Source organism: Staurois parvus, unplaced genomic scaffold (genome assembly GCF_062004578.1).
Source record: "Staurois parvus isolate SC_StPar_1 unplaced genomic scaffold, SC_StPar_1.0 ptg000471l, whole genome shotgun sequence".
In the NCBI taxonomy this organism is placed as follows: Eukaryota; Metazoa; Chordata; class Amphibia; order Anura; family Ranidae; genus Staurois; species Staurois parvus.
In genome coordinates this window covers 1,585,313-1,604,275 of record NW_028318267.1, presented here as the reverse complement: position 1 = coordinate 1,604,275, position 18,963 = coordinate 1,585,313, and the positions used below count along the sequence as shown (strand labels likewise).

The following is an 18,963-nucleotide window of genomic DNA, read 5'->3' as shown; positions in this document are numbered from 1 at the left end:
ACTAAGACCTCTTTGGACTCCTTACCCATCTTTTTAAGTCCATGAACTTTATGAACAAAGTGCGGGCAAAGGTTCTTCCAAACCCCATTCATGGTGACAGCCGAAACCTCAAGCCAAGCAAAGTTGATGTTTTTATGGCCATTGTAGATATTATAGTTTTTCCAGAATTGTCGTAAGGTTGTTCCTGTTTCATCAATAGCTTTCACTGCCTGACAAAAAATGTGACGTAGGTTGGATGAGCACAGTAGTATTCGGTGGCAGATGACGTTTAGGCTGGTAGGTGGCAGGGTGGCAGACTTTGACATTGGGATGAAAGTTATCCATGAATTGGGAGTGACCTGGTGCATTGTCAAGCAGCAAAAGAATATTGAATGGGATATTTTTCTCCAAACAATATTTCTCTATCTCTGGGATAAAGTGGTGGAAAAACCAGTTCTGGAAAATGGCCTGTGTAACCCAGGCTTTGGCGTTACTCTTCCACACAACAGGTAGAGAGCCCTTGGTTATGTTTTTGAGGGCTCTTGGGTTTTCTGAATGGTAAACTAAGAGGCTTTTGTTTCATATCACCGGAAGCATTGCCACCAAACAAAGTCTGTCCATTGCCACTTTGAAGCCTGGCATCACCTTTTCCTCTTTACTGATGTAACTTTTATTTTTCTGGCATCCACTTCCAGTACAGTCCTGTCTCACCGACATTAAAAACCTGTGCGGGTAAATAAGCACCTTCGTCAATAATTTCTCTAAGTGTTGCTGGAAATTCTTGGGCTGCTATGGTATCTGCACTCGCAGCCTCACCACTTACTTTTACGTTGTGAAGGTTGGCTCTAGCCTTGAATCTATTAAATCATTCATGGCTGGCAGTAAAAGATGCACACTGTTCACCCCGTTTTTTCTTCAAGTCTTCTAATAGGTTTTTAGCTTTTTCTTGAATAAGCATTAAGCTGAGTTAGACTCGCCGCTGATGCTGATTCTGCATCTACACACTGAGAAGTTTCTCCATCTCCTCTATCACTTTACCACGCGTTTTGGATATTATTGTTGACTTCATAGGCACAGCAGACTTTCCATGTTCCATGATCTTGGCTTTCTTTAGAATTGTGCCAATGGTTGAACGATTCATGTTTCATTCATTCGTATGATTCATTCATACGCAAGAACGAGCGATGTCTACCATCTTTTCGCCTCTGTCCAATTTCTCAATTATTTTCACTTTTTTTCATGGTTATTGCTTTGCGCTTCCTAGTAGTCCCCTCCACATCACCACTGCTTTTCCTCTTGCTTCCAGACATCCTGGGCTCTGCACAGTACACTATCTCACTATACAGTAAGCACACAGCAGCGCAGGCACGTGAGCTACGTCCGCGCTTTGTTCGCATCTACGAATGTTCGTAACACGAGGTCTGTTCGTCTCTGTGAAAGTTCTCAACTTAAATTTTGTTAAGTCAGGGACTTACTGTGCAAAAAAAGAATAAAATAAATAGACTGCAATGGTAGCATTGGGTGAGCCTCGCCCATTTGTACGGATCAGAAATTTCACAACCAACATTTCTGATTCAGATTCTGTCAGGTACAAGGTGAATGGTCAAGTGCATATTTAAAAAACCGTATAAGTCAGTTTTGCATGCAGCAATAAAAAAAACTACTTATAATATAATTAGAGTAAATATACTAAAAAAAAAAGGAAAGGAAAGTGGCAGCCAATTTTTTATGCGTTTAAAGTTAGCACCTGATTAGTTGTCCCAGTTTTGCTTCACTAGAGAAAATGAGCCCCATTACCTTTTAAACATGACTTCTCCATGGTCACGAGTGTATATTTGTTTTACTTTGAAAGAATAAAACTCTACATCCTGTGTTTTGTTCATCAGTAATTTCCCCGTGCATTTTCTCCAATGGGATTAATTACTTTGGTGTCATTGGTCGTGACACCGAAGGATTAGGGTTATTAAAGCAGTTCCTTTTAAATAAATAAACAAAACCAGTCTATGGGATTTTCTGTTTTTCCAGAACTTTTTAGGTGGATTTAATTTGGAACAACATCCTGTGAATCGGTGCCAAGTATAACACGCATGCCGGCTGTTGCTCAGAGATTAAATGTTATTTCATTAGTGTACATCAATAACATGCTTGTTCTGTCAATGTTCCTTTTTGAAGCATTTGGCATAAATCATTAAACAACAAAAAATAAATATATTCTGCTAAGCCCCACCAGCTTCTGAAACATGGGTTTTATTTAACCCTATTATGATCAGAGGTCATCTGTGCCAAAACCAGATTTAGCAGCATCTGTTAACTTGACACTAATTGTTTTGACCAATTTTCTTATCAAAATCATTTAAAAAATTGTTTTAGAATATAAAAAGCTTTTTTATGGAACCCTACTTAAAGAGGATCTTCACCCTAGAAAGAAAAAAAATAAGTCAGCAACTGCAAATACTGTAGCTGCTGACTTTTCATAAAAAGACATTTAACAGTCCAAGGATCCAGCATTGTCCTCACCCCGCCCGGTTCTTCACTGGTCTTTGGGTCCCCGGTACCAGCATGTTTAATGTGGGAAGCTAGCTGTGACTCTTGCTTCACAACTGGCTTCCCACTGTACATGTGTGAGCTGTGCTGCGGTTTGTGAATGATCCCATTGGACCCGTGATATGTCCCAGAAGGCTGCGGGCAAAGGTGGGGTTCTGCTTTAAATATTTACTTTCATTTTATTTCAAATATAAAAGTTTTAATTGTATTAATAAATATTTTTTTTTATTATTGTAATTGTATCTGATGATTACTGTATTAAACAAATGTACATTGCCATCTTCAGGCTGGCGTGGACATTGCAAGCTGCAGGGTTTGGAAACAAACATAACAGCCTGCATGTGATCACATGGTTGTGAAATATGCTGATTATTAGTATAGACTGGATCTGTCAGACAGAATGTGCTCTGACTGCTAACAATGGCCTGCTAGCTGTCAAATGTGGACCATATAGTGACCGTTTTACAACATGGGGCTTTGTGCTGTGGAACGTTGATCTAAAAACGTCAGTCGGAAAGCACTGAATTGAAATGAAACATTGCTGACCTGCATCTGAAATGCTAGATGCCTGGCTGTCTGAGGCTTCAGTACTTTTTTAGTCACTCACTTGATCAGTAGTGCCAGAATGAAGCCAGAACTTCTGACCTGCATACTTGTTGTGAGTCAATTACTGAAACCACAATATCGGCATAACAAGGAGGTTAGTATTTACCAAGGGGGTAGTATTTTCCAAAGAAGATGTTTTAGTTGTGGCACCGTGGTAGAGTCTAATTCTAATAATTTATGCTTTTCTTCCACCCTCAGGCATTAAGATGGGCTCCAAATAAATCAAAATAGAAAAAGCGCCACACTGTCTCCCAATAAAATTATATGATAGCAGCAAAACCCAACCAAAAATTATTGTTGGCAAAGTAAACAATATATAATAAAGGCATGCGCTAAATAAAATATATATCCATATTATTAAATGTCCATAATCAATCTGTGCAACATAATTAAGTGTCCATAATTAATTTGTGCAAATCAAAGATTTTTTTAGATTTATATCACTCCTCTGTGAATTCATATATCAACATAATTAAATATCCATAATTAATATTGTGAAAATTCAAAGTCAAAAAATTTTATAATAAAAATATATATCTCCTCTGTGAATTCATAAAATTGTGAATAATCCACCACCAGATAAATTAGATGGACTCACCAGAGCTATATGCTGCTCAAATTATAGAACAGCAATAGCGCTTTTGCTCTGGGAGCGATGGGTAAACGGTATCCAGGTGTTAATTGTAGTAACTTTTCAATCACATCCAGGTAAATACTAATGGTAATCGGATTTCATTGAAATAATCAATACTCTACAGCCATAGATCTCATGATGCATCTCTCCATTAACTCCGTATCTCCATATATAAATCTCACTCAGGGACAAAGGAAAAAGATTGATGGTGCAGTACGTTTTAAACACATGTAAATTTATTTAAAATGCCAAACAACTCACAAGAGAGGTGTCCAGACAGACACCAGCTTCACCAGCAATATGCAGCACTGCACTGATAATGATCTCCGCTCACCGCGGATCACCTCCGACACACACTGCCAAAAGAGCGTCCTATCGTCAGCATCAAGTAGGCCATGCCCAACGCGTTTCGTCACCACGACGTCATCAAGCGGCGGTACCAGCTGTCTGAGGCTTCAGCACTTTTTTAGTCACTCACTTGATCAGTAGTGCCAGAATGAAGCCAGAACTTCTGATCTGCATACTTGTTGTGAGTCAATTACTGAAACCACAATATCAGCATGACAAGGAGGTTAGTATTTACCAAGGGGGTAGTATTTTCCAAAGAAGATGTTTTAGTTGTGGCACCGTGGTAGAGTCTAATTCTAATAACTTATGCTTTTCTTCTACCCTCAGGCATTAAGATGGGCTCACTGATGGCTGCATGAATTGGACCCTGTTCTGCGATGGAAAGGTGGCCAGCTCTGGCCTGGTTCCTGTTTTTTACCCATGTAGCTGATTGGCTGAGTACAGTTCAATCCCGAGAGTTCACAGTGCAGGACATTATCTATCTCTACCCATCAAGTAAGGCATTCAATTTTAATAAATTGCACTTCTAGTCTTGGAGAGGAGGACACATTGTAAAGGCTTTCAGTTTTTATTATGAAAGTTATAGGATATTTTCAATGACAGATTCATTTTTGGCAAACAAATAAAGTGTAATATGACAATTGGAAACATCAGTCATCATATATATCTCTATCTTTTCTAGAGTGTTTTTTGTGTTGCTTTAAACCAAGATTCTTGACAGGTGAAAGTGATTGTAAACCTCAGACATGAAATAATAACAAACCATATCCCTCTATAGTGTGTACTTAATTAAGAGCCCGAAGTGTCATTTCTCTCCACTGCTTTGTTCCTCTGTTATCAGCATGAGTCACTTCTGGCAACTTTTCCTGACACCAAGAGAAAAATGGTGACAGGGGAGGGACCTCCAGCAGATTGAAAGCCTCAGCTCTGTTCCTGTGTGTTGTGTGGAAGGGGGGTTTCTTCAGCTATCAGAGCTCTCCTCACTGATGTAACTTCAGCTTCCCACCCCCTGCTTTTCAGACCTGGGAGATCCTGTGTAAATTCTGCACTTTGAATAGATGGAGACAGATGGCTGCTGATAAACAGGTACAACTTAGGTTAGGGGGATTTGTTTCATCTCTGCGTATCACCCAAGGCCAGGCACTTTAATGGGAATATGGAAGGGTTTACAACCACTTTAATGCATTCTCGTTTGCAATTTTAAAGGCGTGATTTGCATGCGTTTCCACATGTCGTACATTAGGCAGCTCATTCACCTCAGTGGGCTGCCCTGTGAACATTTGTCTCCCAAAAGCAGCTCCTGCTCTTTTTTGAGCGACAAGCTTAGCACTGTTTTTACAAGCGATTTTTGCTGTGATTGCTGCACGACCATGATGGTAAACCATTGCAGCAGAATCGCACTGCATTTGGGGTACCATTAGGAATAATGGCACCCAAAAGCACATCACACTTTTTGCTGCAATTTGAAATAGCTGGAAGAACTGCAGCAATTCTGCCTGCGACTCCAAATTGCCTAATGTGAACAGGACCTTGGGGTTTACAAACACTTTGAACCTTATACCTCTTTTTCATTTTTTCTATGTTTGCTCTTAGGTTTTGTATATGTTTGGTGTCACTGTGGTGTTCCAGGGTGCTGTAGGTTCAACAGTGACTTTACCAAGCTGCTCAACTGCAATATAACAAATAAAGCAAAAAATGATGTAGCGCTAAAACAAAGAAAATATAAAAAGAAATAAATAAATACTCTGTTAATGAATCATATTAAGCACATAGTCAATATAACAAAGTAACACACTCCTTAACATGTAAAAGGAAAAATAGTGCGTGATGGAACTAGATGAGTGAGATCTAAAGCACATGTGAGATCCCTACACACAGTGCACATATCAAAAAAATCCTATCTGCAACCCTGCAGGGCCACAGAGCATGTAATATCTTTTTTGCGTATCACATGAGCCCCATGTGATACGCAAAAAAGAGGAGACTTTGATGGAAGTGGCACCAGAGGAGGGATTTGAGTTGGGATCCATCCTGCTCATCTGACCATTAAGGATATTATAGGAGAGGTGGAATCAGTGTACTGGGGACATATCTTCAAGTCATCTACCCAAGAGGAATGTTATCTTGATCCAGTGGCGATATTACATGCTCTGTGGCCCTGCAGGGTCGCAGATAGGAGGTGAGAGGCCATTTCAGCCGGTTTTGGATTGCACTTGGGGGTGTGTGGGTCCATACACAGTCCATTGATTTTGCATGAGCGGAAGGAATGTGATACGGATCACTGGACTTTTTTGATATGTGCACTGTGTGTAGGGATCTCACATGTGTTTTAGATCTCACTCATCTAGTTCCATCACGCACTATTTTTCCTTTTACATGTTAAGGAGTGTGTTACTTTGTTATATTGACTATGTGCTTAATATGAGTCATTAACAGAGTATTTATTTATTTTTATATTTTCTTTGTTTTAGCGCTACATCATTTTTTGCTTTATTTGTTATACTTCATCAGATCTATAGGTATAGGATCAGATGTTAGCAGCTATATGTGCTTATTTATTGATCATTTAACATAAGAGCGCAAGTAGATTTTGTATACTATCAACTGCAATATAGGTTTTGATGATTGACATCTTTGTGTTGCAGGAACGTGCATGCTATCTCATTGCAGTGTCATTCATTTTGAAAACCACCCCAACACACTAAGGCAGTGCACGTGTTGCAGTGCAAAGTGCCACACACACGTTGCGTCAGAAATGCAACAAAATGTGTGTTTTGCATTGCATATTTTGTGGCATATCTGATTTTTAGGCTCCATGCACACGGGGCGTTTTAATTACGCTGGTAGCATTAGCTGTGTAAAGTCACGTTAAAACGTGAGGTTTTTAGGGGTTTTGCTTTAGCATTTAGCCGCATTTTTTTGCGGTTTTTAGAATTTTTTAACCAAAAAAAAAATATTTTTTTGCTCAAAAAAAGTGTAAAAACTCTGGTTTGTAATGTTTTGCCATATTTTACCTCATTTTTTAGCATTAGAGCATTTTTACAGCTAACAAAGTCCTCTAGAAACTCACTACTTCTGGGGTTTTTTTCCAGGCACAAAACGCCCCTGCCAAAAAAATGCTGATTACAGCCTATATGTGTATGGACACATAGGATAACATGCTGAGGAGTTTACTGGCTGTAGAAAAAAAGGCCAAAAAGCCAAAAACAGCAGCTGTAAAAACATCCAGTGTGCATGAGGACTTGGTATTTTGTCAATCCATTGATTTTGAAGCCTTGCCCTAACTCACGTGTTTAACATATTGCAAGAATATAAATGGGCCCTATAGGTAGACCTGAAGCCAGAACTTTTTTTCTTTTTCAATCCGTGTATAAATACCTCTCATGTTTTATAGACTCCACTGTTTTGAATGTTCTGGTAACCATTATCATTGGAGTAGAAAGTGAAGGGAAATGTCTCAATAAGCGTGTCAGGGGAAATCTTCCAATGGAGACCTTTGTTCAGGTTACAGCATTCTTAGAGGGGATTTCCCTGCACTGTGGAGAAATTTCTTCTCGCTTCCTGTTGTCTTTCTAGTCGGAAATCCCCCCCATGGGACACAGGCAGCAATAAAAACCAGACGGAGTTTCACCATTTACTGCTTTATCCAAAAGAAAAAACAAAAATTGGCCAGACATACTCCTTTTTTAACAGCATATTTAGTTTTACAAAAAGGCAATCATTTTGATGAGATTTTGTCACAAAGTAGGTTTTTTGGCATTTCATCTGTATGCAATAAATAAAAAAATGTTTGTGACACATCCGGGTTTTCTCACTGTTGTGATATTGTTTTTATAGCAACGCCGTACCCCGGGGGCTTTAAATGTTTCACCTGCGAAAAGGCAAAAGACAATTATGATTGCAATCGCTGGGCCCCAGATGTCTACTGCCCAAGAGGTAAGTGCTCTCATGCATGAAATCCAGTTCTCTAATCCTTTAATGACTGACACACAATGAATATTTTTGCCCTGGTGATAAAAGCCCATTTGTTACACCCGTGAAGTAGATGACTTTAGAACACTGTCTGTTTGTATCTTTGAATTTGTCATGCCCAGCCCCTCCGCCCCTGACTTTCTAATCACTTTAGAAAATTAAAGCTAACCTTTTCCCCAACTTCTTATTGAGTAGACTTGTCATGGTAGGCGGACAGCTTGGTCACTGCGATGAGTACAGAAGTCTGGGAGCATGCTGGGAATTTCTTCAGTGTGAGCTCAGCATTTATAATTACACCTCCCTCTTCTATACCATCGCATACTACACCCCCTTTAACTTGGAGGAAACTCATTGTATCATGGGATAGTCATTACTAAATACCTAAGACAAAGGCAGATCCAGTAAAATTGTCATTACAATGATCAGCAATAGTTTTATGACCACTGACAGTAAAAGTGAATAGCATTGATTATCTTGTGACAATGGCATCTGAAAGTCAAATGGATATATTAGGCAGCAAGTGTACATGATGTCCCTGAAGTTGAGGTGTTCAAAGTAGAAAAAATGGGCATTGCAGTTGGTTGAGTATGGGACTGCATAGCCACAGACCGGTCAGGTTACCCATGCTGACCCGTGTTCACAGCCAAAAGCAACTACGATGGGCACGTGAGCATCAGAACTGGACCACAGAGCAATGGAAGAAGATGGCCTGGTCTGATGCGTCATATCATGAGTTACATCATGTGGATGGCCATGTGTGTGTGCGTTGCTTACTAGGGGAAGAGATGGCACCAGGGTCTACCCTCTACCTAAGCATTGTTGCTGACCAAGTACACCCTTTGATGAAAACATATTCCCTGATGACAGTGGCCTTTTTCAGCAGGATAATTCCTCCTGCCACACTGAAGAAATAGTTCCAAGAATAGTTTGAGGAGTTGTTGAACTGGACTCCAGATCTCAATCCATCTGTGGAATGTGCTGGAAAAACAAGTATGATCCATGGAGGACCCACCTTACAACTTACAGAGCTTAAAGGGTCTGCTACTGACAGTTTGATGGTAGATACCAGAGCATACCTTCAGAGGTTTAGTGGTGTCCATGCCTCAATGGGTCAGGGCTGCTTTGGTAGCAAAAAAGGGACCTACTCCATATTAGGTGGGTGGTTGTAAAGTTATGGCTAATCTATATAGTCTACAGCTTTGTAGCATCTGAAAGATGTTACCATTTAACTTATGCTGCCCAGCTCACCATGGATGAGTGATCATAAGAGAGGAAGCTCATTATTTTCCCTTCTGTCAGGTAAAACAGATCTCATGTATGTCTTTCCATTGTGTATTGAATATGTTTGGCTGGAGTTGCCCTTTAATTTAAAGCCAGTTCACTCCAGTGACTGCACAGGAGACAAAATTGTCTGCAGATCTGTACCAGCGATAGAAGATGTGAAGGCTGGCAGAATCTAATCAGCCATTAATCTGCGCAACACAATATTCTAATATCCACTTAGCGTCTCCAATCAGATAAAACCCGATTCCATTACTCGAAATTCACTCCAGGGGCCCAGCAGATGAACTTTAATAGGGCCAGATACTGTTTTACAGGATCAGTTCCTTAAATATCCTCCTGTTTACACATTTCCATCCCACGCTCGTCCAACCGTTTGTGTGACACACAGTCGCTGTCTACGTGATTTCCTTCCCATGGTAAGAAGCCACTGAAATCCATATTGGATTCCTGCCTTTTGATGATTTATGTCCAGGCCTTCTAAAGGGTCATTTAAAAAATGTCATCATTGGTAGACGCTGGAGAATTAAATCATCCCATAGTTTCTTAAACCTTCCAGGGATTCCAGTGGTGACATCTGTTTTTGAGCCCTCGTTTCTACACACCTGAAAATATATGAAGGTACCACTCTAGATAATCAAACAATCTAATCAGAAAACTAAATCTACTCATTATTATGGACTCCTGTAGTCAAGTGGAGGGGAGAAGTGATCTGCTTGTGGATCACATTAGAAATGCCAGTACAATGATTTTGTTTCTTGCAGGACTTCTGCCTATTTATTCCCATGATTGTATCGGCACTCAGGCTGGCCATAGATTATGTGTGCAAAGAACCAAAGAGAGGGTGCATGTGCCTAGTGCATTAGCTTCTAAAAATTAGATTTATTGAATAAAAAGTAGTATACTCTTTTGTGAGTATACTACTTTTTATTCAATAAATCTAATTTTTAGAAGGTAATACACTAGGCCCGTGCACCCTCTGTTTGGTTCTTTGCACACAGTTCCTTTGGATTTCCCTGGTCCGTTGAGGGCAGCAAGACTTGCATTCTCAAAAAGTACTCCATGTGGGGTTACTTACATTGTGGATCTCATCGTCCACCGCAGAAGTTTCAGCATTCATTTGCTCATGCATTTTTATCTGGCCATAGATTATGCAGGAAAGGGTTGAAGGAAAGAAAATCGGCTGATTCCCCCATCAACACAGTCAGTGTTGATGGCTGAATCCCTGCCACTGTGATATCGTATTCTAACAGTGGGAGGTTTCCTTGCCATCAGAATACAATGATCACTGCCAGAGGCTATAGCCACTGGCAGTGATCATATGAAAAAACCCAACAGGCTGGTTGTACTGAAGTGGATCGATACATCCACTTCAGTACAACCAGCGTGCTCATAGATGGATTGAATTCTGTCTAGTTTCTGCTGAACTGGCTGACTTTCGATCCGTCTATGGCCAGCTTAGGTGTCACATTAAATCCAATCTGTACTATCCCCCTAAAAAGCATTTTTTTTATAACTTTATTAGAAAAATGTGTTCAGCAAACTAGCTCTTGGGAGCCGCAGGTACTTCTGCTCTTTACGTCACTTCCGGTGACATCATATCCTGTTGGTGGAAAGCACGCCGCTTTCTGGTTTACGAGGCGACGGCAGCCATCTTTCCCGCATCCTGAGCTGTGCTGAATACACCTAGGGCTGGTATATTGCCACAGTAGTAAGTGGGTGTAATTGTATACATGTAATTGTGTGGTTTTAACACATTCAGCTGCTTTGTGCAATAATGGCTTCTCTGTGGCATTATTTCTCCTGAATTGGAGCAGTATATGATACAGGTGGATATGAACTTGTGAACCCTGAGCTGTGAGATGAAATGAGGGGCTTGACCCAAAAAGCACAGTGGCTAAGTGGTTAGCACTCCCGCCTTAGAGCACTAGGGTTGTTGGTTCAAATCCCCACCACGGCACCACCTGCACAACTTGTGTGTTCTCTGTGTGCCTGCATAGGTTTCCTCCCACACCCCAAAGATATGCTGGTATGTTAATTGACTCCTTACTAAATTTGCCCTAGTATGAATGTGAGTTAGGGACCTTAGATGAGCTCCTTGAGCCCTGGTTCACACTGATGCGGTCCGTAATTTGCAGCATTTTCTGTGCGAATTCCGCACTGCATCAGAATCGCACCCGTTCATGCGAACCGCTGCGAGTGTGTATGTTAAGTTAACAACACCCTGAAAGCGGTCCTCAAAACACGGTGCGATGTACAGAATTGGATCGCATAGGTGTGAATACCCATGCGATCTGATTCTAGTGCAGACCAAAAAAAGATCCTGCACCTTTTTGGTGCGGGTGCAGTGCGAATAGAGCCATACAAATGCGGTGCGGTTCCTGTGGGAATCACATGCGATATACCGCACCACATATATGTGAACGCAGGGTTATGGACTGATGTGAATGTACAATATAAACAGTATGTAAAAGCGCTGCATAAACTGATGGTGCTATACAAGTACCTGTAATAAATAAATAAAAATATATCTCCAGAGGGTCAAATTTATCTGATGGGTGCAAGTCTTTGTAGGGGCTCTTCAGAGCACATTTGGAGACTGAGGCTTATCACGTGTATTTGTCTTGGGAGCACGGGCACATTTGGAGCAATATGGATACTTTTAAATATTTGGACTGTTTATTATACTCTATTAGTTATTTTGCATCACAATGTTGTGTTCATCTGTGTAGCACTTTTGTGACACTTGTGGAATATTTTACTTGACCTTTCCATATACATATCATTTGCACGTCCACAGCAGCGCAGTTTACTGTCATGAAATCTAACTTGGGAGAAGAATATCTTTAGTCCAGGTTGGAACCTGCATCTTATTTTAAAAATATTTTCAGCCCAAACTATTTTTTTTTTTGTCTTTTGTATGTCTTGAATAGAATGGGAAAGAATTAGAACCCTTGACAGTTATTACTGCTCTATAGGGCTTAGAGAGATTTTTCCTTACTTAGGAGTGTGTTTATAAATATTTCTGGAGCTATTCATCCTGCGATATTTACATTACATCATTCTGTGCAAATGCTGGCAAAATCAATAGTTACTAGGCCATTTTCTGTCCAGATGTTCTTCATTCTAAGAACACTATATATCAGTAAAGTACCATATTATGGCAACTAAATGGAGCTGAAGATCATAGGAAATGAGTACTTATTTATTATGATCATCATCTCCATATTGTGGCCAAAATGTGGATTTTTATGATTCCTATGAACGCCTGACCTGTGCTGACAACAGCCTGATTGATAAACAATTGATTTTTCCAGCAATCACACAAAAATGAAATTACATGCAGTTTTGCAGGACAAATGTAGAGATAATCTGCAACAGAGATACAGCCAGAAATAAAAATTGACAGGGGATCTAGTCTTGCCCCACTCTATTGGTATAAATAGGAATGCAAGTTACTCATGGGAGGGGGTAATCTCTGGGAGAATCGAGGATGGAAAAGGATCTGGGGGTCCTAGTAGATCAGGCTCAGCAATAGCATGCATGGTGTAGCAAGCAAGGCCAGCAGACTGCTAGCAAGAGATCAAACAATAATCCTGCCACTTGACAAAACTTTGGTTCAGCCACATCTAGTCCATGTAGTCCAGTTTTGGTCAACAGTCCTCAGAAAAGAAGTGCTTGAACTGGAGAGAGCAGTGCACCAAAGCCAATAAGTGGGCTGGGGAACCTCAGTTACAAGGAATGACTGTAGACATTAAACTCATTTTTTCTGGAGAAGAGACGCTTGAGGCAATATGATTGCAATACTTAAATCTTTAAATGCTGACACTGGCATTGAGAGGAAACTATTTAACCTAAGGTCTCTAAAGAAGACACACGGCCACACAATGAAGTTAGAGAAGGTGTTCCATTTTAACCCAGGCCAATTCTGACACTTCTTTCCTACATGGAAAAATCAACCTTTTTTTGCTAAAATTACTTAGAATCCCCAAATATTACACACACACACTTTTTTTTTTTTTTTTTTTGTAGAAGCCCTAGAGGATAAAATGGTGGGTGCTGCAAATTTTTCTTTTTTTTTTTTTTTTTTTTTTGCACACGGTATTTCTGCAGCAGTTTTTCGAATGCAATTGTTTTTTGAAAAAATACACTTTAATGAATTGTATTGGACACAAACACAATATAATACCTATTTTTTTGTTAAAATATAAAAGATGATGTTCCGTCCTGTAAATAGATACCTAACATGTCATGCTTTAGAATTGCATACACTCGTGGAATTGTGCCAAACTACGGTAGCAAAAAAATCTCTACTAGCGACACTTTAAAAGCCTTTACAGGAGGTCTTATGGTCGCGACTATACCTCACAAGTGTGGTGCAATCACTGTTTACCTATGCGTGTGGGAATTACATATGTGTTCGCATTTGCACATAAGCACGGGAGAGGCGCTTTAAGGTTTTTTTTTTTTTTGTTTTTTGTTTTTTTTTAGATATATTTCTATTTTTTTAATCAACTCTATTGCTTTCACAAGGAATGAACAACATCTCTTGTAAAAGCATGGGCCGTGACAGGTCCTCTTTATGGAGATATCTGGGATCTATTAGGCCCCAGATCTCTCCTCTGGGCTTCCATGCAGCCGATGATGTCTGATCGGCTGCTTTCCTGGCTGTAAACAGAGCCAAAGCCGGAGATGACTAAATCTCTTTGCTTCCAGTTTCTGGGGTTATAGAAAGGGGGGAACAATGTCAGTTCCTCTCTCTCTCTGTGTGTAATGTCGCCGACACTGCTGCTGGTTACAGCGGTCCTGGGCTCCATGATCAAACAGGTGAGCCTAGGATAGGCGGCGGTGGTGGCGAGAGTGGGGGCGACCCTCTTGTGCTTCCTGCAGAAGTGATTGAGTGGCTGTTTAGCCACTCAAATCACTTCTGCATTAATATGAATTGCTGGCTGTAAATTGTAATACTGGGATGATGCCTCTAGCTGCAGGCATCATCCCGGTATAACCACTTCAACCCAGGACATCCATGAAAGTGGTTACTGCTGGAACAGCGAGGATGTGGAGCTCCTTCCACAGTTGGTGGTGTCAGTGGGGAGCGTACATAAATTTGGAAAACATTTGGATGTATTTTTTGGTGACCATGATGTACAGGCATATGGACAATGGTAGTGACATAAACACACACACTCAGGTTGAACTAGATAGACTGGTGTCCTTTGTTCAACCTTACCAACTATGTAACTATGGTATTTGTAGTTGTTGAATGTTGCTTCTGGAGGAGGTCAGTGTGACACTATTGTTGAAGTCTTTGCTTGCACAGTTTACAGCCATGTGGTACAGCAGATAAAAGGCTATATATTTAAAAGCTCAAGACAGATTTTAGTAAGAGCCGAGGAATATTTCTCTCCATTCTCTGCGGGGTAGAAAACTTCTACAGCCTGATATCCAACTTTTCACTGTAAATCTTCTATAAGTGATGTTGGGAAAGTACAGGAAGCGTAAACTGTGCATCTTGTCAGAACGTGGAAAAAATCATTTTTGTTTTGGTTTAGTCTGTTTTATGCTAAGACTAAAATATCACCTGCAGGTAATAGCGGGGATTTAAGAAGCTCTGTGTTGTTCCAATCCCCTATCATCTTATCACAGCTTTGGTGATTTACACTCTTCTCTGGTAGCCAGGAATCCTCTGACCCGACCTTCACTTAATGAACTTGTCTACAATGATGGGACAATCATTCATATTTCCGCTGCTCCCTTCTCCTCCCTGTTTGGGAGAGATTTAGGTAATCTGCTCTGTTTGTCTTCAACAGAAAACTTCAGTTTCATGATTGACATATAGAATTTGCTACGTAAGGCGGTTTGTAAATTAGAGAGATGGAGTAGAACACCTGTCAGGTCTTTCTTGCTGTAACAAAAATGGAAATTGAAGTGCCATGCCACTCCTAAAAGGTCCAGATATGACTATTTTACAGTAAAGTCAGGGAGACAATCCAAATAGTAGCCAACAGATTTCGGGGGTCCAAAAAAGCTTTTTCAGGGCTTGAGATTGAAAATAATGTGAAAGGACCTTTTCATGGTATTTCTTCCAGTTTGATTAAATGCACAGGTCTTGTCAGCCACTGGTTTGGCAGCAACCAAGTTTTTTTTTATTTGTTTGCCATCTGGCCTTGGTTAGGGAGATTCCCCCTCTTCAGGAGTGAAAGTCAAAGAAAATCTCAAATTTTGGGTTGTCACCAGAACAGGAATAGAGGGGAAATCTTCCACTAGTTCTGGTGACAACCAGAGATTCCCTTACTTTGGAAGAATTTCCTCCCACCTCTCGTTTCCTGTTTTTGCTATGGGACAGGGAATGAAGAGATCAACTCTAAGACAGTTGTTACTGGTACAGATGTCCCCATTAAAAGATTTCTTTTCACATCCTGTCCTGATAACTACTCTAAATGTTGAATTTTCCAACACTTCTATCACTTTCTGTCTGAGTTAAAATAGACAACAGAATAGAGGGGGTAAATCTTCCCAGCAGGGACTCTGACAACAGTAAAATCCTACCAGAGATACTTGGATACAAGCTTGGGGCATCTCCAGAAAATACACTGAAAATCAAAAGTATAAATAACTTTGGATCCATGAAGTACTAAGACAGACTGAGGAATCATAGAAGAAACATGGAGGGTCTAGCTAGGACTAAACTAACTAGCACTAAACAGAGAGGATAGAGGGTGATACTAAAGCAGACTGTAAACAAGTTGTAAGGCTCTAAATTGCCATAAAATGTTGGCATACTACAGAATAATAACCTAATGCTGTTGAATACATCATATAAAAAATACACTATATTGCCAAAAGTATTGGTACGCCTGCCTTTACACACACATGAACGTTAATTGCATCCCAGTCTTAGTCCGTAGGGTGCAATGTTGAGTTGGCCCCGCCCTTTGCAGCTATAACCGCTTCAACTCCTCTGGGAAGGCTGTCCATAAGGTTTAGGAGGGTGTCTATGGGAAGGTTTGACCATTCTTCCAGAAGAGCATTTGTGAGGTCAGGCACTGATGTCAGACAAGAAGGCCTGGCTCGCAGCCTCTGCTATAATTCATCTCAAAGGTGTTCTCTTGGGTTGAGGTCAGGACTGTGCAGGCCAGTCAAGTTCCTCCACCCCAAACTCGCTCATCCATGTCTTTATGGACCTTGCTTTGTGCACTGGTGCTCAGTCATGTTGGAACAGGACAGGGCCATCCTCAAACTCTTCCCACAAAGTTGGGAGCATGAAATTGTTCAAAATGTCTTGGTATGCTGTCGCCTTAAGAGTTCTCTTCACTGGAACTAAGGGGCTAAACCCAACCCCTGAGAAACAACCCCGCACCAGAATCTCCCCTCCACCAAACTTTACACTGGGCACAATGCAGTCAGGCAAGTACCGTTCTCCTGGCAACCACCAAACCCAGACATGTCCGTCGGATTACCAGACAGAGAAGCGTGATTGGTCACTCCAGATAACACGTCTCCACTGCTCTAGAGTCCAGTGGCGACGTGCTTTACACCACTGCATCCGACGCTTTGCATTGCACTTGGTGATGTAAGGCTTGGATGCAGCTGCTCGGCCATGGAAACCCATTCCATGAAGCTCTCTACGCACTGTTGTTGTGATAATCTGAGGGCCACATGAAGTTTGGAGGTCTTTAGCTATTGACTGTGCAGACAGTTGGCGACTTCTGCTCACTGTGCGCTTCAGCATGCGCTGACCCCGCTCTGTCCTTTTACGTGGCCTGTTGTTCTCAGTTGCTTCTACTTTGTTATAATACCACTAACAGTTGACCGTGGAATATTTAGTAGCAAGGAAATTTCACGGCTGGACTTATTGCACAGCGGACCACACTTGAATTCACTGAGCTCATGAGAGCGACCCATTTTTTTGCATATGTTTGTAGAAGCAATCTGTATGCCTAGGTGCTTGATTTTATACACCTTTGGCCATGGAGGTGATTGGAACAGCTGAATGCAGTGATTTGGAGGGATGTCCTAATATGTTTGGCAATATAGTGTACATGTAAGTGGGACTGAACATATGTAAGACCATATTACAGCCTGGTCGATGAAATATAGAGGTAGATTTATTCTGGGGCAGCCGTGCATGGTAGCCAATCAGCTTCTATTCAGAATTCAGAATTTCATAGAAGGTATACAGTGCCTCTTGACTTAAGCCGACCAAATATTATTTGAAAACCAAACATTCTGTCGATCAAACATTGAAAATAAGTTAAAAAAAACCCCAAAAGCCCCCAGCATGTTGTATCAGGCATTTATGATTGCGGCACGAAAACCTTGTGTCGCAGCTGGCACACTAATCATGTGAAAAGCAAATGATTTGCTGATCGACACAAATTTTGTTCGGTTTTCAACTCATCTATGGCCGGTTTTAGTTTACACACAAATTGTTCAATCATATACATGAGGTCCACTTATTAACATTTCTACATCGTGGAGAGCAATTAGATTGCCAAAGCAGCTACTTTACTCTTGATAATCGGAATTTAAAGACATTACCTTCAGTGAAATGCCGTTAGAGGTAATCTCTTCTGTATGGCTGACATCCCCTGTGATTTATGCTTTACCTGTTGCGCATCCGTCATCACCTCACCTGGTCTCCAGCTAGGGAGAAAGAGATATTTCAGCATTCCCTCACAGATGTCTTTACTCCCAGGTGGAAAGAGGCCCTTTCTATTGTCAGGGTGTATTTACCAAACATCCGTGTCCACTGCCCATGATATAGTATGTCTGGAAACCACACTCAGCAATTAATCAGTGTACAATAGCTGTCCCTTCACAGGGGATTAGAGTTGTAGTTTATGATGTTGCTCAGATGTTTTCATGTAGATAAGTTTCACAGGGCATTAGAAGACCAGGAAGAAGCGGGCGGGAAAAGTAGGACAGGGAGGATGAAACCATTCATGGAATAACCCAGTTTTGCAGACTGTGAATCCATTTATTCTGGGGACACAGTGTACCTGCTGATTGGCTCTGGTTTTTATCAGAGTCCATCAGGGGTATCTATCTGACTCCGTAATGGTGTCCAAATCAGGCCATAGAAGGTGAGATTTTCTTTCTTGCAACCATATGTTACAGGAAAGAAGATTGCTCGGTTCCCCCATAAACACTGTCGGTGTTGATAGGGGCATCCCTCCTGCAGAGCTATTGCATTCTCCCCGCAGCTGGAGGAAAACTGTGATTACTGCTAGCGGCTATATTAGCTGCTAGCAATAATCACATGAACAATTTAACATGCTTGTTGTTCCCAAGTCATACAACAATTGACTTGGGTACAAGTCATACAACAATTGACTTGGGTACAAGTCATACAACAAATGACTTGGGTACAATCAGCCTGCCCATAGATGGTTTAAATCCCGTACTATCTATGGTTGGCTTAAGCCTAAAAGATTTACCTTTTTATCTGGAATACCTCCTAAAAGAAAAAAAAAATGGCAGGGGTCTTCCTAGTATATAAGTGTGCCTAGGCATTTTTGTGCCTATAGCCTCATAACTGTATATCTTCATATTACATCTAAGGCACTGCTGGCTTGAGACTGCTAGACTCAGCATTT

General features: G+C 40.9%; 1 protein-coding gene across 1 annotated transcript in view; it reads left to right on the top strand.

Moving 5' to 3' along the window:
• The window catches only part of LYPD6 (LY6/PLAUR domain containing 6), a 104,250-nt gene that overhangs the window by 71,134 nt on the left and 14,153 nt on the right, over window positions 1-18,963 (top strand). Inside the window, exons 3-4 of the mRNA XM_089689368.1 lie at window positions 4,439-4,606; window positions 7,949-8,047. Coding sequence (XP_089545494.1) covers window positions 4,489-4,606; window positions 7,949-8,047 — 217 coding nt within the window. The 5' untranslated portion in view covers window positions 4,439-4,488. The remainder of the gene's footprint in view (window positions 1-4,438; window positions 4,607-7,948; window positions 8,048-18,963) is intronic.